Here is a 26,619-nt window from a genome sequence, read left to right on the forward strand (position 1 = left end):
AACTGTGTTTAGGTGTGCAAAAGAGTATGCGCATTTGATCACATTTTGCACAATAACAACTTGCACGTGGCTTTCTGAAAGTACAATTTGTTTAGTTTTTTTACTGAACTATTGCTGTTTTTTTATTGTTGCATTTTTTTGGCATAGATTTTCACCGTCTATGACTTTTCATGAAAGCTCAAGGTGAATATTCTGTTTGCAGTATATGTTAAACATTACTACACAAATTAATTTACTGTTCACATATAAATGTGCAAATCCCTTTTCTGTGAACTAGCATTGTACAGTATTGACTTTTCCCAGTAAACTTTTCCCTTAGCTCAGTGAGATACACAATAGCCTTCAGCTAGTTAAACATGCTTGCAATATATAGTGGTCAGTGTCAACAAAAACAGTGCAAAAAACTTTGTAAAATAAATATTTCCAGGTTTACTGCTATGGTGCAAATCTAAACATTCTGACAATGTTTTTTTGGCAATGGCCAATTTACTGACACCTTTGAGGCATATGGATGAAATCTTTTGGGTGAGTTAGTACCATTTGCAGAGATGCAATGGAGCTGTGATGTACCATGGAGCAGTTGTGATAATTGCACGTACAGTTTAGAAAACTCTAAGACTGTTTCAAAAAATGAGCCAAAGTTAATGAGAAAAACTGTAAAACTCTCTTGATTTCTTCTTCTATTGTTTTTTTTGGCTAAATTGATTCTGATTTGAATATGAACTCTTTCTGCACCTTGAAAGCAACAACTCTTTCTCATGTTCTTTGTCATCTGTCAGGATTCTTAGAACTTTTCTCATTGCAGACATTTAAACAAGTCAAAGAAAGATCATTTATAAATGTTATTAGTTGCACCTGATCTGTTTTTTCCTGCTACAACAAGGCAACATGTCTGCATATATTATCCATTTTAAAAGTTATGTTCTTCCCAATTTGAAATTAACTGTAAATGTCAAGTTATATTTAAAATGTGATATTCCTGCTCTCAGATATCTGACCTATCAAACACAAGTATCAGTATTTTTAGTTTTAATTTCAGTGAAAGACTGAACATTATTTGTCACAATATCTTACACTCTCATCTCATAATGAATGACCATGTTGTCCCTGTCAAATACTCTAGGACTCGTTTGGCTTTCCTGGTTAGTTCTTAATAACAATGTCATCATGACAAAATTTATTTGAATGTCAAATTTTTTAATTTTCACCAGAGGTTTTGGTTATAACGTTGTTAGTCATATGTCATTTTGCATGTACACACAAGGACTGTCAAATACATGTTTACGTCTCTAGGTGGAGCTCCGGCATTATTTTAACGTGCCTGTACCAGAACTGTCAAAAGACAATGTGGCCACGTAGTGCTTAATGTTCAAAGTATCAACAGCAATGAATCATTTTAAAGATTGCAATCTGGGACTATGTTTTAAATAAACACTTGTATCGTTGACTGCACTATTTCCAACTGGTATGGCCTGCCCTATTGTATTTGTACAACATAGGCAATTATGAACTGACCAACACTGGTCAATCTTCTCTTGTGACAACATTGTTAGACAGGACTGAAGTCAAACAAAGATCAGACCACAAGTTCCATTTGAGAACAAGCTATTTTTAGTGAGCAGTGTTTGCCTTTCATCTTTAACTTCAAAATGTGCCACTACTTGGTTTTTCTGTGTACATTTTAAAAAGTCCATTATACTTAGCTACACTAGCACCAGTACTAATAATTGGTATGAGATGTTTTCTTTTGATAAGCTTACATTACAGTATTTCACTGTTCCCTTTCACAAGGTTGAGTGTAATCAAAGTGACAAGAGGAAACTAGTGTTCGTTAGTTTCCTGTTTAATAATGAACTGTACAAACGGGGCATATGGGGACATTTCTACAGGCCAGTTGATAAAACTTCTGACAATTTTAATTCATTCCACGAATGCCTTCCCAACTAAAACACAATCACTTTCCAACATGTGTTTCACCTGTTGTAACTATTTATAATACTTTTATTTCGTCTTTCCATTGATTATTTTAACTTTCACCTACAAGTTCATGTTTTCAGTCTTGTCTGTCTGAAAATGCCATAAAAAAGGATTTAATGATTCCAGTAACAATATTGGAAGGCTGATGGGCTAAAAAACTAAAAACATCTGAATAGAACATTTGATTTGAGTTTGTTTTTAGAATTACAAAGTCTTCTGATTTTCTACAACTGATTCAAATAAATTCTTGGAGGCATATGGCCTTTTTGCCCAAAATGATGTCGTTACTGGACTATTTGTCACAAATGTTGCTGGTTTGGAAATTCAGGGTTTGTGTTTGTGAATTCAGGTAACTCAAAGATAGTCTAGCTATAAAATCGAGGGGAATTCAATGAGTTTATTGTAACCTCTGAGATAGTTGTTTTTCTCCCCTTTTTTCCGATTAGTTAAAGTGATATCTCATCCTCCTTGACAACACTACCATGATTCTTAAATGCACTGTGTAATTTCAACAAAATCCAGATTACATTGGCACAAATAAACTTCCAAGAGATCCTTCAAAATTCTGTTGCATGCAGGTGACTCCACAGCAACATGATCGATCAACTCACCTGGAATTTTGCATGATTAATGCATGTACAAAAAAAAACTCAGGGTTAATATCATGCCATTTCTATTTGGAGTAATAAAAGGATCCTGTTAAAGATAATATTTTTTTTCTTAAATGAAAATGTAGAAGATTGTCCAGCTTTTGCAGAGTCAGTTCAATTGCTATTTGATTTCATTGCTCCTCGACAGCATACATTCATTGATAAACTTATTAAGACTGGTGCGCCACAGTGGGTTTCAACCATGCCATTGGGGGCAAACACTACTGAGTAGAAGTCACAGCCATAGAAAATGCAATTGATGGTTACCGATGAGAATCAAGACCCCATTTTACAGAAAAATAATACAATGGTAAACATAATCTTAGACTTATCATCCCATTCTCCCCTTCTCCCATTTCCTCTTTCCCATTATCTTTGAAGTAGAGGAAATATTTGTGCACATAGCATCGACTACAATGTGACATGAGAGCAAGAGCACAGCAATCATTATCTTACATTTTTAAGTTCCCGAAGAAATATGTGGCTGAGTAAGTTCTGTCAAAAAGAAAAATACTTTTTACGATGCTGCATCTTGATATAACAAGCGCATATTTGCAGAAGCTGCAACCACACATGCGTGCATGCACTCAATTCATTCACACACACACACACACACACACACACATCGTCCTCACAATGATGGCTGTGCAAACACGCACACACACACACACACACACACACACACACACACACACACACACACACACACACACACACACACACAACCTCATAAACAATACACATTAATGGTATGAGGGAATAATCAAAGCTTTGTTGTTCAGTTCTGTTTTTAGCTGTAAGATGGAAGAGGACAGAAGACAGTTTGACAGAGCAGAGCATTTTAAAACATGTTGCCCTTTAGAGCTGTGTAAACATTGTGAGTGAATAAGTAGATAAGCAGATAGAACAAACAATGTATCAATGGAGCCAATGCAAATACGTGCTGATGTGGTAATTTATTTCAGCTACCTTAAAATGTAACATGTGATAGTTCGTCACAACCAATCCGGGAATTGAACACTGTTTTCTGTAACCAATCATAATGTTCCAGCAGCGGGCGTATGTGTGTCTGTCCATGTTGGAGACAGCGCTGTTGATGGTGTTTTGCCATTTTTTTTTGTTATAAGGGGGCGGGTCAAAGCATCACTCATGAAAAAGGAACTCTGCTGAGTGCAATGAAGGGAAAGTAATCACCCATTGGTTTGTGGACTGCCATTTTGAAGCCTCGGGTTCTGCATTTTGGCCGTTGCCATCTTGGCTTTTTGCAATCAAATACTACCCAAGGCTAAATAAGATATTTTAAGGAAATCAAAATGGTTACAGTGAACTTACATGAACCAAAACACACACCGTAAAAGGGTTAAAAATGTAATACGAAAACACATTGCCATTGCCTCCAGTTTTCTGAACCAGAGGTTGCCTCCTGGAAGCTTCCAACAAGAGTCTACAACAAAGGAAAGTTATGCAACTTTGTATTATCAGTCAACCCCACCACACCCCTTTTGTCAATTGGCATGAACACAAACACACGTCTTCACACCCACACTTAACCGCCAAAGGGTGGGGAAGTTTTTGTAAAACCGACCGAGGGAGCAGCTTGCCGCAGCTAAAAGCTAGTGTGGTGGAATTGTGTATCACTGAAGAAGAAATGGCAGAGATGTCTTTGTGACGGATTGCAAATGCTTAAATAATCTTTCTGTGTCTCCTTCTCATGGTGAGCATGTAAAGGAGGGGTCAAGAAGTCAAAGGTTTGGTTCGCAAGTACTTTCCACTGTCTGGTACTTTTGACCAGACTTTTGACAACAGAACAAGCACATTTTCTTTTACACTTAAACAGTAAGACAGACAGGCAGTTAGAATAGTAATGTTAATATTAATTAAAATAAGCTCCTAATGTCCTACAAGCTCACCTCGCAGCACTTGTTTCTTCTTCATCATGACAATGAAGACAATTGTTGAGTTCCGCACTTGTGGGACTCGACTTCAGCCTTGATCAGGAGGAGAGGCCGCACTGTGCTTCACAGCTCTTGTGTCATTAAGCTGTCTGGTTGCTCTGTGTCACAGTTGTCATCCATGAGTAAGAATGGCGTGCATGTTTAAGTTGATGACCTGGAGGAGCCCTTTGACCTAGACAGGGTTGTAAGCTCACTTGCTGTCTGGATTGATTTGTCTGGAGGCTACACTCCAAGGCTTGCTATGATGCTTGCCCATTTTACCTGCAAGTGTAAGTTGAGAACATGGCAAAGCCAGCAGAGTTTTTTTTTTAATTAACTCTGTTTTTGTGTGCGTCAATGTGCTACTAAAGTCAATCAGCTCCTGTTTTGTGTGCTATTAGTTCTTTGTCTTTTAGAAGACATCATTGTTATGGCACAAGTGCAACACTTTTTAATGTAGCATATACATATTTACATGCTGGATTGGGGAAAATGTGTCCTCAATTAAAGAGACTTTTCCAGAAATAGAATAAGGTATTGGCTATGTTAAGTGGCCATATGGTTTTGTTAAATATCTGAGCAGAAATAACCACAGGGCTGACACGGATGTGACTGCTGAGGCTCATGTGTTTAAAATAAAGCTAAATTGACATTATTATAAATCTTAGGATATATGGCTAATGACTACAACAAATATGTGTATTACTACAGTGTTATTGTCATGTTGTGTTATGTTTCGTTATGCTAAATCCTTATTAGGTAGTAATACTAATAGAGGTGTTGCTTTCTCAATTGCAGTATTGGAGATTTGTATTATCTCCCACATTTTATGTCATACGATGTGTACTATATTCCAAAGAATACTGTAGCTTTGTTTGTGTTGTAAAACAATACATGTGTGTTTTCAATATATGATATGTAATAAATAAAACAAATATAAGTGTGCATTACCTCTCTATCTCAACTGGGAATTGTAATTGGCATACAGGTTGAAATTCTGTTTTAGGGAGGCTTCAGAAATTCAGAAAAGATTGTCCCAGATTAGAAATGGCATCTTCATTTCCAGTGAAATACTATACTGTTCAGAAGAGCTGCCATTGTTTAATCCCCACCAGTTGTATTCAATGTACAGAAGTAATTGATTAACTTTAGTAAATTAAACCTGTCGTAAATTCTCGTACCTAACTAAAGCAAGTTGTGGAAGGTGGGTGTGTTCAGTGGGCACTGTCATCTTTTCTTTGTTGTTGCTTAGTCTGTCAACATGCAGATCGAATAAATAGATTGGGCAATTCTCCGCTTTTGTTGCACCGAAACGCCTCATGGGTGTGTGATCCACATGTTTTCACGTGTGGGATGTGGTCTGAACGAGTGCGCACGAGGAGCAGAAGAAGACATCATTTGTTTTGGGGGTTTTGGGGTTCTGAGAAAACGGACCGTGCACGTCAAACGATCCTATCCTGTGGGCAGACGGACAGCCAGGAAGGAGTCACTGCTTAACTCACATATACCTTCTGCAGCATGGAGAGTCATTGTAGTACATGCTCGGTGCTAGCGGGAGCTAAACAAGGTAGCGTACGTCTTCCGTATTTATCCGAGTTCAACACAATGGAGTGAGTCTGACTGTAACGACTAGCGTTACCTATGCATTTTAAAATACGTGATCATGTGTCAGTGTAAAAGCTGTGAAGCTGTGTTTGCTGTAGCGACGGTGAATGTACCATTGCTTGTCTGCGTACGTACAAATACGTCTGGTGAGACATCTGGCCTATATTTACGCCCGTGTCTAGACGGAAACTGTTCACGCAAAAATTGCAGAAACTGTCCGACACGGTTGAGGTTATAGCGTCAGCCATTGATTGACCTGCAATGGTTCCGGGAGTGGTTCGGTTGTTTTGAAGTGGGGTCTTATTCTGCAGTCCGTGGTGTCCTACAGTAGAGGGCAGTCGGTACGCCCACAGTTAGGAGGAAGCAGATTCGGAGAACAGCGGTTACATGTCAGTACATGTCGGTCTACGCTCGACGAATTCAATGAATGTTCAACGAGAGAATGTCCTCGTGCAAAGATCCGGAACATCACAATGATGTGTAACTTGCGCTATGATTTAGTTCCATATGTTGAAGTAGCCTAGCTGTTGTGTTGACGTCGGTCTTTCAAATTTAGAATAAAGAAATTTCAATTGAATAATATCTAAACAATATTTATCATCAGTTTTCAAATTGAACTGGATGAATTCTAAATAATAAATACTCTTAACAATAAATACATGTCAAATAAGGGATGCATATAAGAATACATTACATAACAGAAATCTTTTGAAAAACGTGCATCTTAAAATATGGTACTTATATTTTAGAAAAGGGAATTGTCCTGCAGCTTAAAATTCAGTTCATTCAGGTGTGAAGTGATGTCAACCAAGAAAACCACGGTATTATATTCCTCTCATCTTCTAAAAAGAAGAATTAGTGTGCAGGGACTTTATCTGTGGTTATTAAAGCCACTTGTTTCAGCTCTTTTCCTCTCTGTTAACATCACTGTTGGTCGGTGAATACAAGTTTTAGGATTCTGATCATATTGGGCTCTTCGATTGTTTATTTTCTGTGCCTTCATTTCAGATGTGAGTGGGTACGTTGTGTACTTTGTCTCAGTGGCACTGCACATTGCCACTTTTAATAATCGGCATGGTCTCTGAACATGTGAAACACTGGTTTTAAACTGCCCGTGTTAAGAATGAAGATGCAAGAGACTCCATTATTGGTGAAAGGCTTTGGTTAAGCTGTCCACATACATTTTTTTGGAGAGCGTCATGTGAAATAACTTCTCTGACGTAATTCTAGATTCTAAAGGAATCGAGCCGTGGCAAGTCGGTGGCAAACTCAGGGAGCGACAACTGCCACAGTTAGTCAGTAGCTGCTGAGGCATGCCTCAAACAAGGTGCCATTGTTTGATTTTGCTGTTACTCCCCAGCGTGGCATTCAAGCGCTAGGATTGGCCAGGCGTCCATGCCCGCCGTGTTACAGGTAACCTGGTTAGTTCGGATGCTATGTCCGGACCATCCTGACCCTAACCCCCTCGAGGGCAATGCTTAACGTTACCCAATCGTCTCTGCCTCAACCAGCTACACAGCTTGCCAAGAAAAGCAGTGGGATTCATAATCACGCGGCCTGGGGGCTTTGAATAGGGCATGCATCAACACGTTTCAGTTCAGTTCGACGGCTGAAAGAGCTCTCTGACGGCAAGATAAATCTGTGATAATATGTAATGATCAACATGTTTGAATCACATATTATAATTGAGCAAATATATTAATCTATTGAATGACATTGCTGTGTTTTAGAGTCTCCTGGACAGTTTTCGGTGAACACATGGAGTGCAGCCCTTGATGGTGACATGGTAAGATGAAGACAAAGACTTCTTTTTATTGAGACGGAGGGCTATGCATACAGCCTGTGAGGAGGAATTTACGGGGTTTCTTTCTACCGTGCATGGACGGCTGCTACCGCAATGGATTTATGGATTTCATTTGATCAATCTCACCGTTAACTATACATATCTGTTGAATTTGAATTACAAAGCTATAACATTATAATGCATCTTACGTGTTACTGCATCAATAATAATAATTAATATTATAAGGTAGTCTTTATCATTTATATAAAAAAGGCTAAAGACTACTTACACACAGGCATGTTTGTTATCTTAAAGAATTGCAAGATTTTAGAAGATGATATAAGTCAGGTCACATGTTATGTAATGTAAGAACGGCATAGTCTTTGGCTACATATCTGTTTCCTTCTTGACTCCTGCTGATTTCTTGCATGGTGTTATTAAGCTTTCTCTCACGTCTTCACAACCTTGAGATCTTTATGTTAAAAAGATTAGGGAAGAAAGTCACAGGCAGGCTAAACCAACATGGAAATTTACTGCAACTGCAAAACTGAGTGAAGTACAACCTGCATTTTGTAAAATCTTCATGCATTTTATGGAGCGCAATGCCCTATTTTACCTTTTCATTGGATCAAATGATGTTACTGATTGTGATATGATGTTCAGTTTGACTTTGACGTCATTTCTAAACCTTACTTTGTGTTTTTATCCTGTTTTCAGAGAGGCTGTTTGGTGTTTTACTCTTCTGAAATTACCGCTCTAATGAAGGTTTTTTTACTTTCTCTTTGCTGTTTTTCAGACATTTGAACTCTAGGCTTTTGTAGACCAGAGGCATACAGCGTCGTCTTCCAAAACTAGAGCAATCACCACAGTGCCGTTGGATAAACCCCTCCGAAGCACACTTAGGGATTTTGACCTACCGGTGGATACCACAGCTTCCAGACAGCAAACCAAAACAAAGCATTTCCATTCCTCCGATTTTAAACCGATAAATCAATAACTCACTATTTTGTATTCATTTTTTCAATCAGAATTTGTAAAGTTGTGAGCTCTACTTCCAAGAGTTTACTTTTAGGTTAATCGGTGACAATGGGTCCTGGAATGGAGACAGTGGACATAGCAGTGGTAGCCTTGTATTTTGTCCTGGTGCTAGCCATTGGGTTTTTTGCCATGCGTAAAGCCAATCGCAGCACCGTGAGTGGCTACTTCCTGGCTGGACGCTCCATGACGTGGATAGTGGTGGGTGCGTCACTCTTCGTCAGCAACATTGGCAGTGAACACTTCATAGGCCTGGCTGGGTCAGGCGCAGCAAGTGGCTTTGCTGTTGGAGCATGGGAATTTAACGCGCTTCTACTTCTGCAGCTGCTTGGCTGGGTGTTTGTCCCCGTGTATATACACTCGGGAGTCTTCACCATGCCGGAGTACCTGTCGAAACGCTTCGGTGGCAACAGGCTAAAGGTTTACTTCGCTTTCTTGTCTTTATTGCTATATATTTTTACCAAGCTGTCTGTGGACTTATTCGCTGGAGCTCTCTTCATTCAAGAGTCCCTGGGTTGGAACTTGTATCTGTCTATTTTCCTGCTCATTAGTATGACTGCACTGCTCACTGTCACTGGCGGATTGGTGGCAGTACTCTACACGGATTCCCTTCAGGCAGTGTTGATGATTGGTGGAGCCCTAACCTTAAGCATCCTTAGCCTCATTAAAGTTGGTGGGCTAGAAGGTGTCAGAACTAAGTACATGCTGGCAGTTCCAAATGTTACTGCAATAATGGCCGCCGGAAACTTCACCTATTCTCCTTCCTGCCGTATTGATCCGAAACCAAATGCGCTGCAGCTCCTTCGAGGTCCCCTGGATGAAGACATCCCATGGCCGGGCTTCCTTCTTGGCCAGACCCCCGCATCTATTTGGTACTGGTGTGCAGACCAGGTCATTGTCCAGAGAGTACTTGCGGCAAAGAACGTTGTTCACGCTAAGGGCGCTACGCTCATGGCTGGATTTCTCAAGATCCTTCCCATGTTTCTAATAGTCATTCCTGGAATGATCTCCCGCATCTTGTTTGCGGACGAGCTCGCCTGCATTGGGCCAGAGCACTGCATGTCTGTGTGTGGTTCTCACGCCGGCTGCTCAAACCTTGCCTACCCACGCCTGGTCATGGCAGTGATGCCCATGGGACTCAGGGGTTTGATGATGGCAGTCATGATCGCCGCGTTGATGAGTGATCTCGACTCGATCTTTAACAGCGCGAGCACCATCTTCACACTGGACATATACAAAACTGCTCGACCGAAGGCTTCTCAGCGCGAGCTGCTGATCACGGGCCGCTTGTTTGTCGTGATCATGGTGGTAATCAGCATTGCCTGGGTCCCTGTTATTATTGAAATGCAAGGTGGACAGACATACCTCTACATCCAGGAAGTTGCTGGCTACCTCACTCCACCAATTGCTGCCCTTTTCCTGTTGGGGGTGTTCTGGAAACGGTGCAATGAGAAAGGTGCATTTTGCGGCGGGATGACAGGTTTCACACTCGGTGTCGCGCGACTGATCCTAGCTTTTATCTACCGCCAGCCTCGCTGTGACCAGCCAGACGATAGACCTGCCTTCATCGTTAAGATTCACTACATGTATGTTGCCACTGGGCTGTTCTGGATTACTGGGTTTGTGGCGGTGGTGGTCAGCCTCTGCACCGCTCCACTAGATGAGGAGCATGTTCGTACCACCACATTCTGGGGGGTCCGCAACATTAAAAAGGTTCCCACAGAGGACAGGAAGGACACTTACAGGCTGACTGAAAAGATCCATTGTAGTGCAGACGGAAGTCTCCAGGAAGAACTGCCTCTAGATGTCAGAGAGGAGAAGTGTTTGGATGGGACACATGTCATACCCCTGATCCCATCCACGGACTGTGACCCAGAAACCCCTAGTACGGAAACATCTCCTCTCGCCACAACCCCAGAACAATCTGGTAGTGCAAGGAGTGAGATGATCAGAAAGGAAAGCTGCCATGTTAGTGGGAAGACCCGCAGGTGCAGGCGTTTCCTGCAATGGTTTTGGGGATACAAGGAGGGAGCACAGAGCTCTAAGCAAGACGTTGTGCCGGAGGATGCAAGAGCCATTGCAAAGAGGCTGTACGAGCCGCCTCGAATCAAAACTCTCCTCAACGTGGGTCTGTTTATCAACGTTTGTTTGGCCATCTTCATGTATGTTTTCTTCTCGCTGTAGTTGAACTCTGCACTGAACCAATGGGAACCGGTGTGGATGTTTTTTATATTGAGGTGGAAACGAACAGTTGCGTTTTCAAAGATTTGAGAAGCTCTGCCTGTAATACAGTTGTCTTTTGTAGCTCTCTAACAAGGATCTATTCTGAGATTACACTAATTCGGTTTTTTTAAAAATGTATCCAACTTTGACACGGGAAAACAATTGTGCTCCTTCATGACTGTGAAGCTTATTATTTCGGCTGGTGTTTATCCTTTTTGTACAGCGCTTGTATTACATTTAGGGTTAGGGTTAGAATTGTTTTTTTTGTACTTCTACGTGAATTTGATACTTGCCTTATTTGACATATGCACTTGTTTTTTTTCTGTGATTTATGCATTGTTTTTCTATTTTAGTTGATGGCGACAGTAGGCTTAGTTGCTGGTGTCGCACCTGTATGTCTGTAGTCAGTCAAAAAACGATTTTAGGTTCGAGAAGCCTTTACGGTTTTGTTCAAGTTTTTGCCGCTGAACGCTAAATTGTCACAGCATTATTTCAGTAAAAAAGTATTTGATATATTTTTATTGTTCCCCCGACTGTCAATTCATGTTTATCAGCAAAAGACCTGATACATATCCATGTTGTTTTGCTGAAGACAATAGGTAGAAATGATATCTTACCCTCTGTTTGTAAAGTGGACAATTACGAAGTATGTAAAATGAGTTAAGTGCCAAGAACCTCTGCTGCTATTACATACGACCATTATGTGGTTTGATTTAACCGACTGGGGGTATTGCCAAGCTTCCAGTAAATATCTGTTACTTACAATATGTACATGTTTTGCAGCACAGGGAATTAAGAGAAGAAGCACAATATTAGAAATTGTTAGGCTTTTTCAATTTATATTTATTTTCTTCTTAAGAAGAAATATTCTAACTTCTATCATAACAATAAGCCACTTCCAATACTGATTCAGTATCCATTTATACATTATGAATATCTCATTGTATGGTTCACATTGTTCAAATGTGTTGAGTCTGTTATATTATGTTAACATTGTGTATAATACAATTCAGGGCTCATTGGATCACCATCTGTTGTGTCTCTACTGTGTGTCAATGTACCTTTAGCACACTGCGGTGCAATTAATTGTTGTAACTTGTTTCAAGCTCACCTTTCATGAACCTCTTTTACCAAATGTGTCTTAGTATGCAATGCTAAAATGAAAAAAAAATAAAGTCAGTTTTCCTTCCTGAAATTAGTCGGGGCAGTGCATTAGGATTAGGGGGATTGAGTGATGATTTGATGTATGGGGAAAGTGCTTTAATATGATTTATTTCTCTCTGAGAGAATATACATTGTTATCTTTATGGATTTTATATTTTAGAGACTTAAATAAAATTCCTGTGGAGGCAAAAAGAAAGTGTATTCATTATTTATGTTGCGACAGAACAAAAATGAGAGGAACAGTTGGAGAATTTACTTTCTTGAAACACTGGCTAATATATCGTAAGTGCATTTAAATATATATATATATATATATATATTTTAAAATTTCTTCTCAAATCAGGTGATTTGTTGACTTGTGCTGTACTAAAAAAATATTACAACACCTGAAATATTCATGATTGATCTTGTGATTATCAGCTGCCTCGAAGTAATCTCATTACAACTCCTGTATAACTGCATTCATTATTTGATATTCTGCAACTTCTTCCTTTACATGATGATTGAGATGTCTTCAAAACTCTAAAGAGGTGGGAAGGAATTCATACTGGGCGTGGGCTGTAACAATCATTCAGTGTTTTAGGTTTTTCTGTTGTTGACCGGGGTTACATAAACCCCAGCACAACGTTATTAATCTTAGAGCCAAAAGAGCATTGGATGGATCCAGGCTTCTTCACACAATATTCAGCCAATCAAAAAGCCGGTGGTTTATAAATCTACTTCTTACCAGTTTAGCTCCATACATTCCTCTATCCTCAGTCGACCAAACATTACACCTCTGTAACGAGTGGGTTGAAAGTTAACCTACAAACATGTACTTTAAGATGTAACGCTGTACTTGTTAGAAAGCACAGTGATTCATATGGTTAGATAATGTGTTGACGAGTACACTGTTTTTGAGAGTGACACAACCAACACCGTTGTTGCATTGAAAGACCTTGAAATGTCATGTCGCTGATGTTCTATGACTCCCCATTGCAACAAAGTAAAATGTAGCGCGCACATCTAAAGGTGAGTGTGTGTGGGCTGCAGTTATGGGAGCAAATTGAGAAATACTTTTCCTGACAGAATGGACCTTGGCAACCTTGACCAAGGCAGCTGAATAAGTCAGTTTATCAGACATTTGCTAAATGTTTGTATCACAGTTGCCCGGACAAAAATATTTCACAGGATTAGTGGAAACTTTGACCTACTGGTGTTGCTAGGGGTAAAGTCAGTTCATCACAAAAGTCAATTCGTCCTCTGGGCACCCTGGATATCTGCACCAGATGTTGCATCAGTCCATGAAATAGTGGTTGAGATATTGAAGTAAAAGTGTCAAACTGCTAGCGGTGCTGAAGGAAAAGTCAGAGGATCATCAAAGTACTTTCACTTAAATAAATGACACTGAATACTTCTTCCACCACTGTTTAGTTACATTGTGCAGGTGGATATCTCTCAGGTAAACAATCATCTAATAGATACCTGTCCACCAAAACCTGTGCTTGTGTTTCCCCTCTTATTGAATAAAAACTGCAGGCCAGGAGCTCAGCTCTCTTGTGTTGTTGTTATTTTACACACTTTGAGTTTGACATCGCTGTAAGATTCAAACAAAATTGAGTTTCCTTTGTCGCTTATCATTCCACGTATTTTACCCGCTTTGGCGACCCCTCTCATGATATTGTCCTTGTGGAAAAGTACTGGCATCAATGCCATGCTTTGTTCATTGTCTATTTTTGTGTTTCACTTGCATCCTATTGGTAATCCATGTCAGTTCTAAATTCAGTTTGCGAATTATAGCTGTTTGGAATCTTTTATTGTGGTGATCTTTTGGCAGGGGATGTAAAACATAGTTTGTTGATGCCCTGAACTGATCATCGAAGGCAGCACTTCCTGACATGCTGTCAACTGCTTCCAACAAGTTAAAGGCATACCGAGGCATATTAATCAAATGGATCAGGATGCAGCTGGTCGGGTTGAAGTCTTTCAATTCTGGTAAGATTTAAAGCTGCCAGAGAGGTTCAACTCAGCACATGAAAATCATTCAGGCATGGCTGCCTGAGCCTGCAAACATGCCCCTGCGCGCCCACATGACTTGTTGCGTTAATGAATATTTTGGAACCAAACCAAAACCAAATACTTTACCCCGAAAGGTCAGTTAAGGGCTCTTGTAAGTATATCTGCATTTGAAACACAGTTATTCCCTTTTGTTTTTGTGTCAGGGTTACAATGGTAATACGCTTTTCTGTGCATCCAAGGGTGTGCAGTGTGCACATGGACATGCAGCTCAGCTGAAATCCATTATTTTCTTTACCAGTCATTTACCAGGTTCCACAAAATGTACAGAACAGGCTGCATGTTTTTAAGATCCAACCTCCATCTTCTTTAGGTCATTTTATGATTAGCATACTTGCATATGCTATAGGAGCTAGTGATCTCACTTCTTGAAGCCTTGTGAAAGGAAAACCTGCATTGCCTTTCATTTGCACAGAGATGGCTGCTGACCTCATGGTCTGTAGACGAAATGCAGAAGATGTTCTCAAGTTTCCAGAGCTTCAGCACTTTGCATCTAGGAAAATCATTAGCTCGATCAGCAAACGTTGACGTGTAGTATGAGTGAGCCTGACTGTATACAATTGAATTTGTTTTGTATAGAATTACGGTACTAATGATCTCAAGAGTATCATTACGATTAAATAATGGAATCATGGTCATTGAGTCCATACTGCAACTGAAATGACAGTGACAGATTTCTGCGAGTTTGTCTGCTAGTATTAGCAAGTTGTCGCAAAATACATTTCGCGTATAAAAATCAGTTTGCTTGTTTGTTTTCACCGCACATCAAATGTCATTTTGCTTTTCCTTTTAGCTATTTAGCCATATTAGGAGTAATGTCTCTGTTATTCCTTCTTATTGGGGTGACAACCTGTCAAATACACCACAATCAAATTCCTGTCATTCCCAATGCACAGCCCCGACTAAACTGTGTCGGCATGCCTGGTATTATGGCATTAATCCGTGGAACAGAACTTCAACGGCAAAAGGAAATATTTGCCTCCCTTCGTAATAACAGCGGAAAAACTGTGTCAAGGCCTCGACATAATGAAGGAGAATCAATGAAACGTACACGAGGCCTTTTCTTGTCTGGGTCAAACCGACCGATGACAACATTGACTATTAACAAATGAACAGCACGGCTGCTGGAGTGTCAAGAGTAAACTGCTGATGCCATAAGTCATAATAATGCTAATGGTAACTGATTATCAAAAGGAACATTGAATAACCTACTGCTCCAACTTTATGCAAAACATGAATTATTAAAATATGAAGGCTAGCCCTGTTTACTTTACTGGCAACCATTAAGAGTAACCCATGCTGTTTTAATACACATCATACACCAGGGCACCACCAATCAATACAAAAGAAGTCATTGTACAGACCTACCAGACACCCAGACTGTACTGAGACAATTGAACGTGATTAAACAGGAAGTCAATGGTCATTCTAACTTTCAACCAATCATTTTTATTTTCACCTGTTTATATGCTGACTCCTGTGACTCACAGTACGCTGGTCAATGTTTACGCTTTGTGAATGACATAACTCCAATGATTACAAGCACACACATACACACATCGACGCTTAACGCATGAAATGAATGAAATGGCACTGGTCTCTCCTGCCTTTGGGTTTCTGTTGCTGTCCTGGTCCGTCTCTGACCCCTGATGTTTAATCCAGCCAGTTGTGCTCTTTCCATGTTAATCATGTCCGCCAGTGTGCCTCTGTTTTTGTCCAAGGCTAATCTAGTTAGGTAGTTAAATAATGATTAACTTATTAAAGCTCAAATCATTTCCAGCGACCAAAACAACTGTTTTCCCACATTCATCTTTACCACATTGCCGTGAGGGTTGGACTACACCCTTGTAAGCTCAAACACAAACACTTATTCCAGGCGTCTAACCAAAAACCCATCAACATCGAGACAAGGGAACCATTGCCGACTCATTTCTGGGTTTTAGGACTCATTCCTGCAGCACTCTATTGCAAGTTTTTTACAAACTCATTTCCAGCTCCACTTTTCCGTGTAGTGCACCTCATGTGTCTTTGTGTTTCTTGCCCATTCCACTACAGGAGAGCCAGAGGAAAAGGAGGAAGAGCCAGAGCTGGTCATTGATTATTTGAGCTGTATGTCACAAATACCTGATCCTTCTCCTCCAAAAGAAGATCCAAGGCCTTGTCATGAAGAGAAACCACCACAGAGAAACAGCAAAACTGAGTATAAAAGTGTACTGGGTTAAATGTGCTGATAAATCACTCTGTGACCTTATGGTTTGTCTGTGCAATAAGTGAAAAAGGAAATGAAAGAGCTGATGGAAACTATCGAGAAGGCCAAGCGGGCGCAGATAGCTGGCACTATACACTTTGGAGAATATGGGTTGATAGGGGAACCATTGCTGACTAATTTCTGGGTTTTAGGACTTATTCCTGCAGCACTCTATCGCAAGTTGTTTACAAACTCATTTCTAGCTCCACTTTTCTGTGTAGTGCACCTCGTGTGTCTTTGTGGCGTCCATCCGCTGACCCTGCATTGCAAAACAAATGATCCAGGACTGAACCAGAAGTGGTGCGAGTCATCTGCTCTGGCAGTGTGACTCTGGGGAGGAGACACACCTCCTTCTCAAACACAAGACACACTTTCAAGCATTCTAATCAGCAAACAGATAACACGTTGAAGTATCCTTGAGCAACACAATGGATCTTGAATGACTTCAGCGTGCTGCTTTGTGACTGACACTAATGGCGTAGTTTACTTCAGAACCCAGTTCAATTCCTCATTTAATCAAATAGTGCACTTTCACTATTTACAGAATAGGAGGAAAAGGAAGTGCGTGTGAATACGAGTCGAAAATCTGCTGCATTTTGCTGCCATCTGGGGAGATACAGTGAAATTACTATCGCCTTGCAGTCAATGTCCCCCTTGTAGGGAGCTTCTACCGTGTGTGCAGATGAGGAATTACACACACACACACACACACACACACACACACACACACACACACACACACACACACACACACACACACACACACACACACACAGTTGGGTCAATCTTGGATTTTTTCCATTTCCTGCTGAGTGTGTGTGTGTGTGAGGTTATAATAACTTTTACAATTTGTATGCCTTACATTTTCAAGGTCACCCCCCCCCCCCCCACACACACACACTCAAACCCACTGTTCAGCCAAGGAGAAAAGATAAAAAAAGTAAACAAAGAGTGAGCAGTGGTGTGTTACTGAGCTGAAGACTTTGCGTCTCCCTGTGACCAGCTGTGCTCTCTCTCAGCGCCTCTTTGCTTTGTTCCATTTGCACTCCAAGGTGTCCGGCGCGACCAATTTCATGATTCAGCCGTTGAAAACCTGGCAGAAGGTAAGTACAGTAAAGCTGCAAAGATACCATAGTCTTAATTTCTGTTTAGTTTAAATGATAAAACGACTGTAGGCTGCTGAACCTGTTTCTCGTGCTCTTTATATTACTTTGAAGCAGTGAAATATCAGTTTGGACACTGATGATTTGGCTATTTTCAGAGCTCTATTCTAGCATGCTGCTTTAAAGAATCACATTTCCTGTCACAGAACTGATTTCTGGACCATAGCTGATGTTCCTTATTGGACTTCAAATGTAAATGTGCTTTGCAGCAATTCTTCTCCTGTCACTAAATTACAACTCAGTTTTGCCACGCATGTAAGAGAACGGTGGCCGATGCAAAAGACGTGAATGGCCCTATAGAGCCGGCGTTAGATTTGTCTGTGTGAGCTACTGTAGAAACATGGCAGCCGACTCTGTAAAGAGGACCTGCTCCGTATGTAGATGTAAATATCAAGTGATTAACATAATTCATCATATTATATTCCAATTTCGCCAATAGATCCTCCTAAATGCAAAACACTTCCTTTTAGACTTTTTCCAGTGAAATGAGTATGCACAAGTCTACCTTCTGAATATACGACATACTCAATTTACTTAATAGACAAGTGGAATTGAAAACCATCCTTTGTTTTCCCTCTAGATGAGTGCATCTGCTTTTTCCAACCTGACCCTTCACCTGGAGGTGTCCCTGACCAGTGCTTTAGGTAATTACCTGGACAACTGGAGGCGTAACATGACGGCTGCAGCCAACGCTTTGGACAAGACTCTGGCTGAGGAGAACTTCAAGAATGTCATCTGGTACCTGGTGGTGATGATTGGCCTGTTTGCCTTCATTGTTGTGGCCATCCTGGTAAGCACGGTGAAATCCAAGAGGAGAGAGCACTCTAATGACCCCTACCACCAATACATCAAGGAGGACTGGACTGCTCAGATACAACAGGGCGACTTTGTCACCAACTTTGCAGCTAGATAATGCAAGCAAAGACGCTCAGCCCACAGCAGATTATCATTATCATCAGTAACAGTTGCAGCATAACCGGTTTTCACAACAGTGGTCTAACATTGTTTCTTTTTCAGTGAATTTTGCTCATGCTGGTCAAATTTGTAATCAGTGTAATACGGTTTAATAGATATTGTGTATCTAACTGGGGGTTTTGCTTTTTAGTCCTCTAGATATTTAATCCATTAACATCAATAATGCATTCGGACAGTTTTGTCACAGCCCTGTCAGATGAAGTCAAGTATCACGTCACTGACAAATGTGTTCATTTTATTTGATTTTGAGGAGAATGTTATTCAACACTGGTTACTATATAAATATATATGTTGTTACAATATGTTCATGCAAATCATGGTGACCCGGAAATAATGAAATAAAAAATGCTGGCTTGCTGTCACGCTGTCATGACTTTCTGTGAAACTTAAATAGATCAGAACCACTTCAATGTTATTCGTGAAAACACCTGTTATTTTACTGCTTCGACAACATGTCTGCTGTGAAAAGGCCTGACACCAATTCATCCTATTTGTGTGTTTATTTTTTTTGCAAAATTACAATATTGTGTTATTCACCCAAAAGCTGAGCTGCTCCATAACACTTCCATATATTCCCTGGTAACTGTGGAAAATACCTGCTCGGATACAAGTACCTCTGGATGAGAATCACTGCATAAGACTCTTAAACTTCAGCAGGTCATACTTGGTTTCCGCCTGCAGAGGGCAGACAAGGCTCCTCCCTAAGCAGCCAGAGAGAACGATTACACTTGAGGGTGGTGATGAAGAGGACTAAAGAGGTCGGCAGAAATAGATGCAGCTGCTGCGGCTTTGTCAAGAGTGTAATAATGGTGAATGTAAAGATTACATATACACTTTAAGAGTACAGTCAATGTGTAGGTTTGTGAAGAGCAAAATGGGGAAAACTGGTGAAAACTCCAGAAGGCACATTGAATTCTGACTAAAAAAAACACGAATCAAACTAATATGCTGTTATATATTGATACGAATACATTCAGGTCATGGTCAGATTGCACATTGCACATGCTAAAGTCATGGGACCACATCTGCACAACAAGCACACAGATTATTTGAGTTGTCTATTGCACGCCTGTTGGCAGATTGTCTCATAAGCTGTTACCGGTACTTAAAATACACCATTATTTTATGCTCTAAACAGGTTCTCACGGAATTAAACGCCTTGAAATAACTGAACCCCTCCCACATCACCGACATCACTGGGAGCAAGAACTACTCACTATTAAACCCCCCCGTGCTATCTCTCTTTCTCACTTGCTGCTTTATTTTTAGCATTCAAACAACTGGTCTCCTAAAAATGGGCCTGTCCTGCACAAGTAGTGGTAGAGGAGTGCAGCTATGTATGGTATCCACCCCCCCCCCCCCCCACCACCAGTACCTCACAGTGCTCCTCTTTCGTGTTTGTGTCTGCAGAGAGAAGGCGTGAAGGAGAGATCACAGGGGGAGAAACAGTTGCCCGTTCTTGAAGATGTTTGAAGAACTTGGATTCGTCTGCACATCTTGGGATGCTTGAGAACTGCGATTGACGGACCAACTTTTACCTCCGAAACTTACTGTAGCTTTTCCTACGTTTCCCTATTCACAGGGCTCGGGTGACCTTTTCGATCGGGCAGTTTTTATACTGTGTATCTAAAACCAAACTCCACCAGACTTTCTGGGGTGTGTGGTTGCTCTGGACCATGCTCTCCCTCTGCTTGTTCTTGCTCCCTTGCCTGAGCCTCGTGCCTTTGGCCTCGGCTGCAAAGGGCCTTGAGTTCCCACAGTATGACGGGAAAGACCGTGTCCTAGACATCAATGACAAGAATTACAAGAAAGCCTTGAAGAAGCACACCATGGTATGCATGTTCTACCACGGGCCCATATCAGACAGCAAGGAGCGGCAAAAGCAACACAAGATGACTGAGTTGGTGCTGGAGGTAACGTATTAGAAGAGGAAAACAAAGCGGTTAGAGAAGAGGTGCAGGGCCACATTTAAGGAGAAGGGAGATAAGCAGTGATCAAAAAAGAAAAAGATAGTTGTTGCTAACAAACGACAGAAATCGAATGGAAAAAATATGGTTTGTTGTGTAGCCAGTGATATGAGGGAAAGGACCCGTACAACAGACTTCGAGTGCACTGCCCCAATAATCAGACAGCCAACTAGTAAGATACAAAACTCCATCTTAATGTGTATGTGTGAGCTTTTTCAAGGTCAACGAGTATAGCATATACTCTATGGGTGCACATTAGTCCAGTGAGATGCAGAGCTGTCACTTAAGGTTACCTCTGTTGCTTTAATTCAATGTGTGCTTCGATCTCTTACAATTATATCACTCTGATTTTCCTCTGTTGGCAGAAATAGGCCAAGAGCTCATGTCGTTTCAGAGCAATACACGTGAAGGACATAACTAACTTCTCCTCTATTGAGGTATTTCTGTCGACTTTGGTAGTCAAAGCAAAAATAACTTGAAGTTATTTTGTATTCAGCCTCAGCCAACCAACTGGCTACGAATTGAGAGATTAAACGAATCTCTTTGGTTGAATCCCGTACAGAAGGAAACAGTGTGCACTGTGTCCTGTCTCATGTTACACATGGCTGAGGGTTACTGGTAGTTCTCTCTGGTCTGTTGAGGGTAACCTGAGCCCAGTCGCACAGTCCTGATATTAGCACCGTTTCTTTGACATAGCACAGGTTGGCCATGTTACTGTACAGTCATTCCCTCATGTCACAGTTGAAGTTGATATTACATATTTGCTAATTTGTTCCAAATATCTACACACAGAAGGTTTTGCAGCCTTACAACATGTGTAAGATCTGGTTGCTGCTGTTGCTACCTTGAAGATGACACATGTATGTAGGTAGCGCTCATTCTAAGGTGTTAAAAACACAGGAAGAAAATGAAAAGCTTAATAGTATTATATTCCATTTCTGCCAATAGATCCCCCTAAGTGCTACACACTGTTCCTTTAAAAGGTGCCCTGGGGAGTTTCCTTGTAAACACATAAATGGTAGCATTGTTTACATCCATGTTTGCTTACTAGAAATGTTCCCCTTCACTGCCGATGTTGGTGCATTGCTACGCTTGTTTGCACCTTGCCACCACCAACTGTCAGTGGAATGGCTTGAAACTGATGGCAGGTTATAGAATATCATTGTCCGCATGCTCACACGTGTGCATGAGAGTCTTTGTGCAAAACTCTCCTTCATCTTAAATCTTTAACTTAATACGACTTGAGCTTTTCCCTGTGCATTGAAGACCACATACATACTTTAAATATGCTTGCTCTATTTTTGTAAAAAATGATGTATGGAAATAGAATCTCCGTTTTCTAACCTACTGTACTCAACTGTACAGAACAATTGACAGAACAATTACTGTAGTTTTGGCTATATTTAGATCCAGGCAGCATGAACGATGATGTAATTGTGTCTCCGTGGCCCCTGGTCAGCTTGAGTACCTCTGTCATATTACCAACTTTGGTATTATTTTTTTCTCCGTTAGACATTACCTAACACTGCAGTCACACTACCATTCATTTCTGTTGTCCATGAATATTTCAACTAAACTGCGATTTTGTTCTCAGAACTCCAAATCCAAAATCAATCGATTTTGGTTTGTCTTGTTTCTTTACATCTTATGTGTTCAGTCCTGTTCTTACCGTTTATTCCTTCATGCTCTCTTTCTTTTGGCTGCAGCTTGCAGCTCAGGTTATGGAGGAGAAGGACATTGGGTTTGGAATGGTTGACTCGCACAAAGATGCAAAAGTGGCAAAGAAACTGGGTGGGTATATAAACAGAACATAATCTCTATCCGACTGATATTTGCAAGTCCTGAGAGACGATTGTCTTTATCACAGATTTAATGAAGGGCCAAATAACTTTAGGAACACTCTTTAAATGTATGTATTGATATGTAATTTCCTTCAATCACAGGCCTGGAGGAGGAGGGCAGCGTGTATGTATTCAAGGCCGATCGGGTGATTGAGTTTGACGGCTTGCTCTCTGCAAACATTCTGGTGGAATTCTTGTTGGATGTGAGTAGACTGACTCTTAGCTACTAGCACCAGTCAACACCAGACTTTAAAAAAAGTTACCAGCTTACTTCTCTGTCTGTATGTCTCTGTCTGTATGTCTCTAGCTGTTGGAGGAGCCCGTGGAGGTGATAGATAATGCTCTGGAGCTGAGAGCCTTTGATAGGATGGAGGAAGACATCCGCCTCATTGGTTTCTTCAAGAGCGAGGACTCTGAGCGTGAGTGTGTGAGCCTGTTGGCATGAATGATATGTTCGTAAAATGTACGTTGTTTTTTATGTCTGAACACAGCTCTTGTTAGCTGGGTTTGCGATGGGCTCTCTGTGGCTCATGCCCTTCATAATGAGTGCATTTTAACCCCCTTATCTTCACGGATTTACAGATCCATTTTTATCACACAGCTGTCACTGCCTGCTTCCATCTCACGCGCTATGGGAGAACTGAGTCTGGAGTAGTTTACTTGCGGTGATGGGCTGGAGCCACATCCCTTGTGACCGGTCAAAGTTCATCTATTTCCGCTCCCTAATGTGCATACGTCATGTATACAACAGCCAAAGAACATATGTGTGACTAGGAAAGCCCCGATGTTCACAACATAATAAAATCAAAGAACACAGTGTACTCGCAATGACTCCTTTGTCCCTGTTCTGTTTCATCCACAGACTATGACGCATTTAAAGAAGCTGCAGAGCAGTTCCAGCCCTACATCAAGTTCTTTGCCACATTTGAGAAATCTGTAAGTAACACACAAATAAACAAATAACTGGATGCATTATTAGTATTGAGGGATCCGTCTTTTTTTGCCTCAGGTGGCCAAGGAGCTAACCCTAAAGTTGAATGGGGTGGATTTCTATGAACCCTTCATGGAGGAGCCAGTCACCATCCCGGGCAAGCCTCACTCTGAGGAGGATCTGGTGAAATTCATCACCGAACACAGACGGTAAACAACGTTGAATTAAATACTCAGACAAACGTGTATTTATGTAACCAACTTCTTTCTTAAGGTCTATGAACACATACTTTAACATTCGATGTGTTTTCTGTGCCATCAGACCAACTCTGAGAAAGCTGCGTGCAGAAGATATGTTTGAGACCTGGGTGAGTGATGTTTGTCCGGCTGAAGATAACGTTAAAAACTTTAGAATTTAGTTTTCAATAACATGACATAAATAACTTATATTTGTCTTCTTCTCCTCAGGAGGATGACGTTAAGGGCATCCACATCGTGGCTTTTGCAGAGGAGGAAGACCCTGGTAAGTGCATGCTACATGCTGTAAAACTATTTGATTTAGACACTGGAGTTTTACAGCAATGATCAAAATGTAATGAGATAAAATAATAAACCAGATGAAAGACAAAATAATTTGTAAAATAGATTGAAAGCAATTAAAACATTTTCAAACAAGAAGATAAAAAATGTAAGAAAATGTAAGAAAATGTAATTATTAAGACAGAAACTGACATACAACTTAAGGGTTATAGCAATAGTTAAAAAGCAAAGTTATTCACTTACTTGGCGATCGATACCATTATCATGTTTGTATGATATGAATATTGAGCCATCATGGAGATAGCTTAGCTTAGCATAAAGACTGGAACCAGGGAGAAAGACAATATATAGACAGCCACAATTCATGTGTTGGGTTTACACTTCTTCTTTTTGAACAAATAAAACAAACAAGATATAAAGTGTTTATCAGTGAGCTTTATAGGCAGATTGTGTTACCTTCGGACAAAGCAGGCTAGCTGTTTCCCTCTGTTTCCAGTCTTTATGCTAAGCTAAGCTAACTGGCAGCTGGTTTTATCTTTATATTTAACTTACAGACACTTACGAGTGGTGTCAATCTCATCATTTAGCTCAAACTAAAAAAGGAATGAAGAATCTTTCCCTAAATGTCTAATTGTTTCTTGATATTGGTTGATCTCTCCTTCTGGTCCAAGTAAACACTTACTGAAGGCAGCAGAGCTTTGTATCAATTGATTTTGTGTGAAATTGCTTCCAGATGGTTTTGAGTTCTTGGACATCCTGAAGGAAGTTGCGAGAGACAACACCCACCTACCTGAGCTCAGCATCGTCTGGATTGATCCTGATGACTTTCCCCTGGTGAGCTGTCAAAACAAACAAAACATGGATATATAAAGGACACGCTGCAGGTCTAATGTGATCTCTTTTTTTGTCGGTGACCCCCTTCAGCTGATCCCCTACTGGGAGAAGACCTTCAAGGTGGACCTGTTCCGACCACAGATTGGAGTTATCAACGTTACAGATGTGAGTCCCTGACGACCTGACGTCCTGGCTGACGTGACAGGACTGTTGTGCTGACTTTGACCTCTCTGTCTGCGACAGGCCGACAGCGTGTGGATGGAGATGGACGACGAGGAGGATCTGCCCACCGCACAGGAGCTGGAGGACTGGATTGAGGATGTGCTCTCTGGCAAAGTCAACACTGAGGATGATGACGACGACAACGACGAAGATGACGACGATGATGAAGATGACGAAGATGACGAAGATGGTGAGGAGGAGGATGACGACGATGATGATGACGATGATGACGATGATGATGATGACGACGATGATGATGACGATGATGACGATGACGATGATGATGATGAGTAATCCATAGCTTCATCCTAGTAAATGTTGACTCTTCTGTTTTTTTTCTTCAGGATTAAAGTTTAACATGAATCTCAGACAAACGACTGTACTGTAAACAAGACAAACAATATAATTATTTATAATAATAATAACAATACATCTATTTAATATCCAAAAATGTTTGATGAAATAAGATGAAAAAAGATTTTTGAACTACATGTAAATAAGCCTGGAATGGGTTTTGTATACTGGATGTATACCGGATCAGACATTACCTCACATTACACATGAAAATCACCAAGTCATCGATAAATAACTGCTAATAATAAAGGCCTGTCGATGTCAACCATCTGTCATCTATCTAATTCATTTCTTCTCTACATTGTGAAAAACTCAAGCCTCAAGAGAAACATCACTGACTTACTCCAACTGTGGAACAGCAAGTAGACTAAAACTAAAGCAGCACCAACGACGGAAAGTAACTAAGTATATGTACTTTAATACAGTACTTGTATGCTTCTATTTGTAGGGGTGTATTGTTCAAAATGAAGGTTCCAAATCTTTTTGGTTTGTGACCCTACAAAAACCGCTCTATGTAATGTCAGAAAAAGCTGTTTTAATAGTAACTTATAATAATTCTGTACTTCATGAAATGTTGAATGCAGGACTTTTATTTAAAATGGAGCATCTTTACTTTATTGTATTGGCAATTTCACTTCAGTAAAGGATCCGTGTACTTCTTCCATCATAGAGCAGCACTTCAAAACGTAATTTCTTTGATTTATAATCTGTTGAATTACATTCTTGTAGCTCTTTTACCTTCGTGTCAATAAACCAAATTGGGTGGTAAAGATGTGTTTGTGTTCCCGTTTGCTTATATTCACCATCCTCCTTGCAGGTAATACAATTAAGATCCAATGTATGTTTTTTCTTTGGTGTGTTTTCTGTCCGGGGGGGGGGGGGGGGGGGTTACAGCTTTAAAATTGTAAAACCACATGCCAAGTGTCCATTTACAACAGCAAACATCTTATCTCTTCTTTCATCTCTCACTACTTCCTCTGTCCTTTATTTCTCACCTGAATTAATGAGGAAGGCAGCAGCTGCACAGGGAGATGTCATCACACCGCTGGATTGACGCTGCTAATCCCTCTCGTTTCTCTTCCTCTCTTACATTCCTGCACTTTTACTTTGCTCTCTTCT

At 40.6% G+C, this 26,619-nt stretch overlaps 3 protein-coding genes across 3 annotated transcripts; all 3 read left to right on the top strand.

The window, feature by feature from the left end:
• The first annotated feature begins 5,925 nt into the window (after positions 1-5,925).
• slc5a3b (solute carrier family 5 member 3b) lies at positions 5,926-12,553 on the top strand. The gene is made up of 3 exons (XM_079276555.1): positions 5,926-6,128; positions 7,897-7,952; positions 8,746-12,553. The coding sequence occupies exon 3, from the start codon at positions 9,036-9,038 to the stop codon at positions 11,166-11,168; it is 2,133 nt and encodes a 710-aa protein (XP_079132681.1). The 5' UTR covers positions 5,926-6,128; positions 7,897-7,952; positions 8,746-9,035; the 3' UTR covers positions 11,169-12,553.
• Positions 12,554-17,747: 5,194 nt separating this feature from the next.
• On the top strand, positions 17,748-18,750 carry LOC306783255 (potassium voltage-gated channel subfamily E member 2-like; the record flags this gene model as incomplete). Its single annotated transcript, XM_079276828.1, has 2 exons — positions 17,748-17,777; positions 18,418-18,750. 2 exons carry the CDS (start codon positions 17,748-17,750, stop codon positions 18,748-18,750), a joined length of 363 nt encoding a protein of 120 aa, XP_079132954.1.
• A 1,467-nt stretch (positions 18,751-20,217) lies between these two features.
• On the top strand, positions 20,218-26,260 carry casq2 (calsequestrin 2). The gene is made up of 11 exons (XM_079276890.1): positions 20,218-20,725; positions 22,486-22,570; positions 22,723-22,823; positions 22,928-23,039; positions 23,483-23,556; positions 23,630-23,760; positions 23,873-23,918; positions 24,019-24,073; positions 24,824-24,924; positions 25,015-25,089; positions 25,168-26,260. The coding sequence occupies exons 1-11, from the start codon at positions 20,489-20,491 to the stop codon at positions 25,438-25,440; spliced, it is 1,290 nt and encodes a 429-aa protein (XP_079133016.1). The 5' UTR covers positions 20,218-20,488; the 3' UTR covers positions 25,441-26,260.
• The last annotated feature ends 359 nt before the right edge of the window (positions 26,261-26,619 follow it).

Source organism: Melanostigma gelatinosum (assembly GCF_949748355.1).
Source record: "Melanostigma gelatinosum genome assembly, chromosome: 10".
Taxonomy (NCBI): Eukaryota; Metazoa; Chordata; class Actinopteri; order Perciformes; family Zoarcidae; genus Melanostigma; species Melanostigma gelatinosum.

What these genes read in the sequence shown, in the direction of transcription:
- slc5a3b (XM_079276555.1), top strand. Translation starts at nt 9,036, where the DNA reads ATGGGTCCTGGAATGGAGACAGTGGACATAGCAGTGGTAGCCTTGTAT.
- casq2 (XM_079276890.1), top strand. Translation starts at nt 20,489, where the DNA reads ATGCTCTCCCTCTGCTTGTTCTTGCTCCCTTGCCTGAGCCTCGTGCCT. An exon ending in AAAAGTGGCAAAGAAACTGG is followed by an intron (nt 22,571 to 22,722) that starts GTGGGTATATAA and finishes CTTCAATCACAG; the next exon opens with GCCTGGAGGAGGAGGGCAGC. An exon ending in TGGTGGAATTCTTGTTGGAT is followed by an intron (nt 22,824 to 22,927) that starts GTGAGTAGACTG and finishes GTATGTCTCTAG; the next exon opens with CTGTTGGAGGAGCCCGTGGA.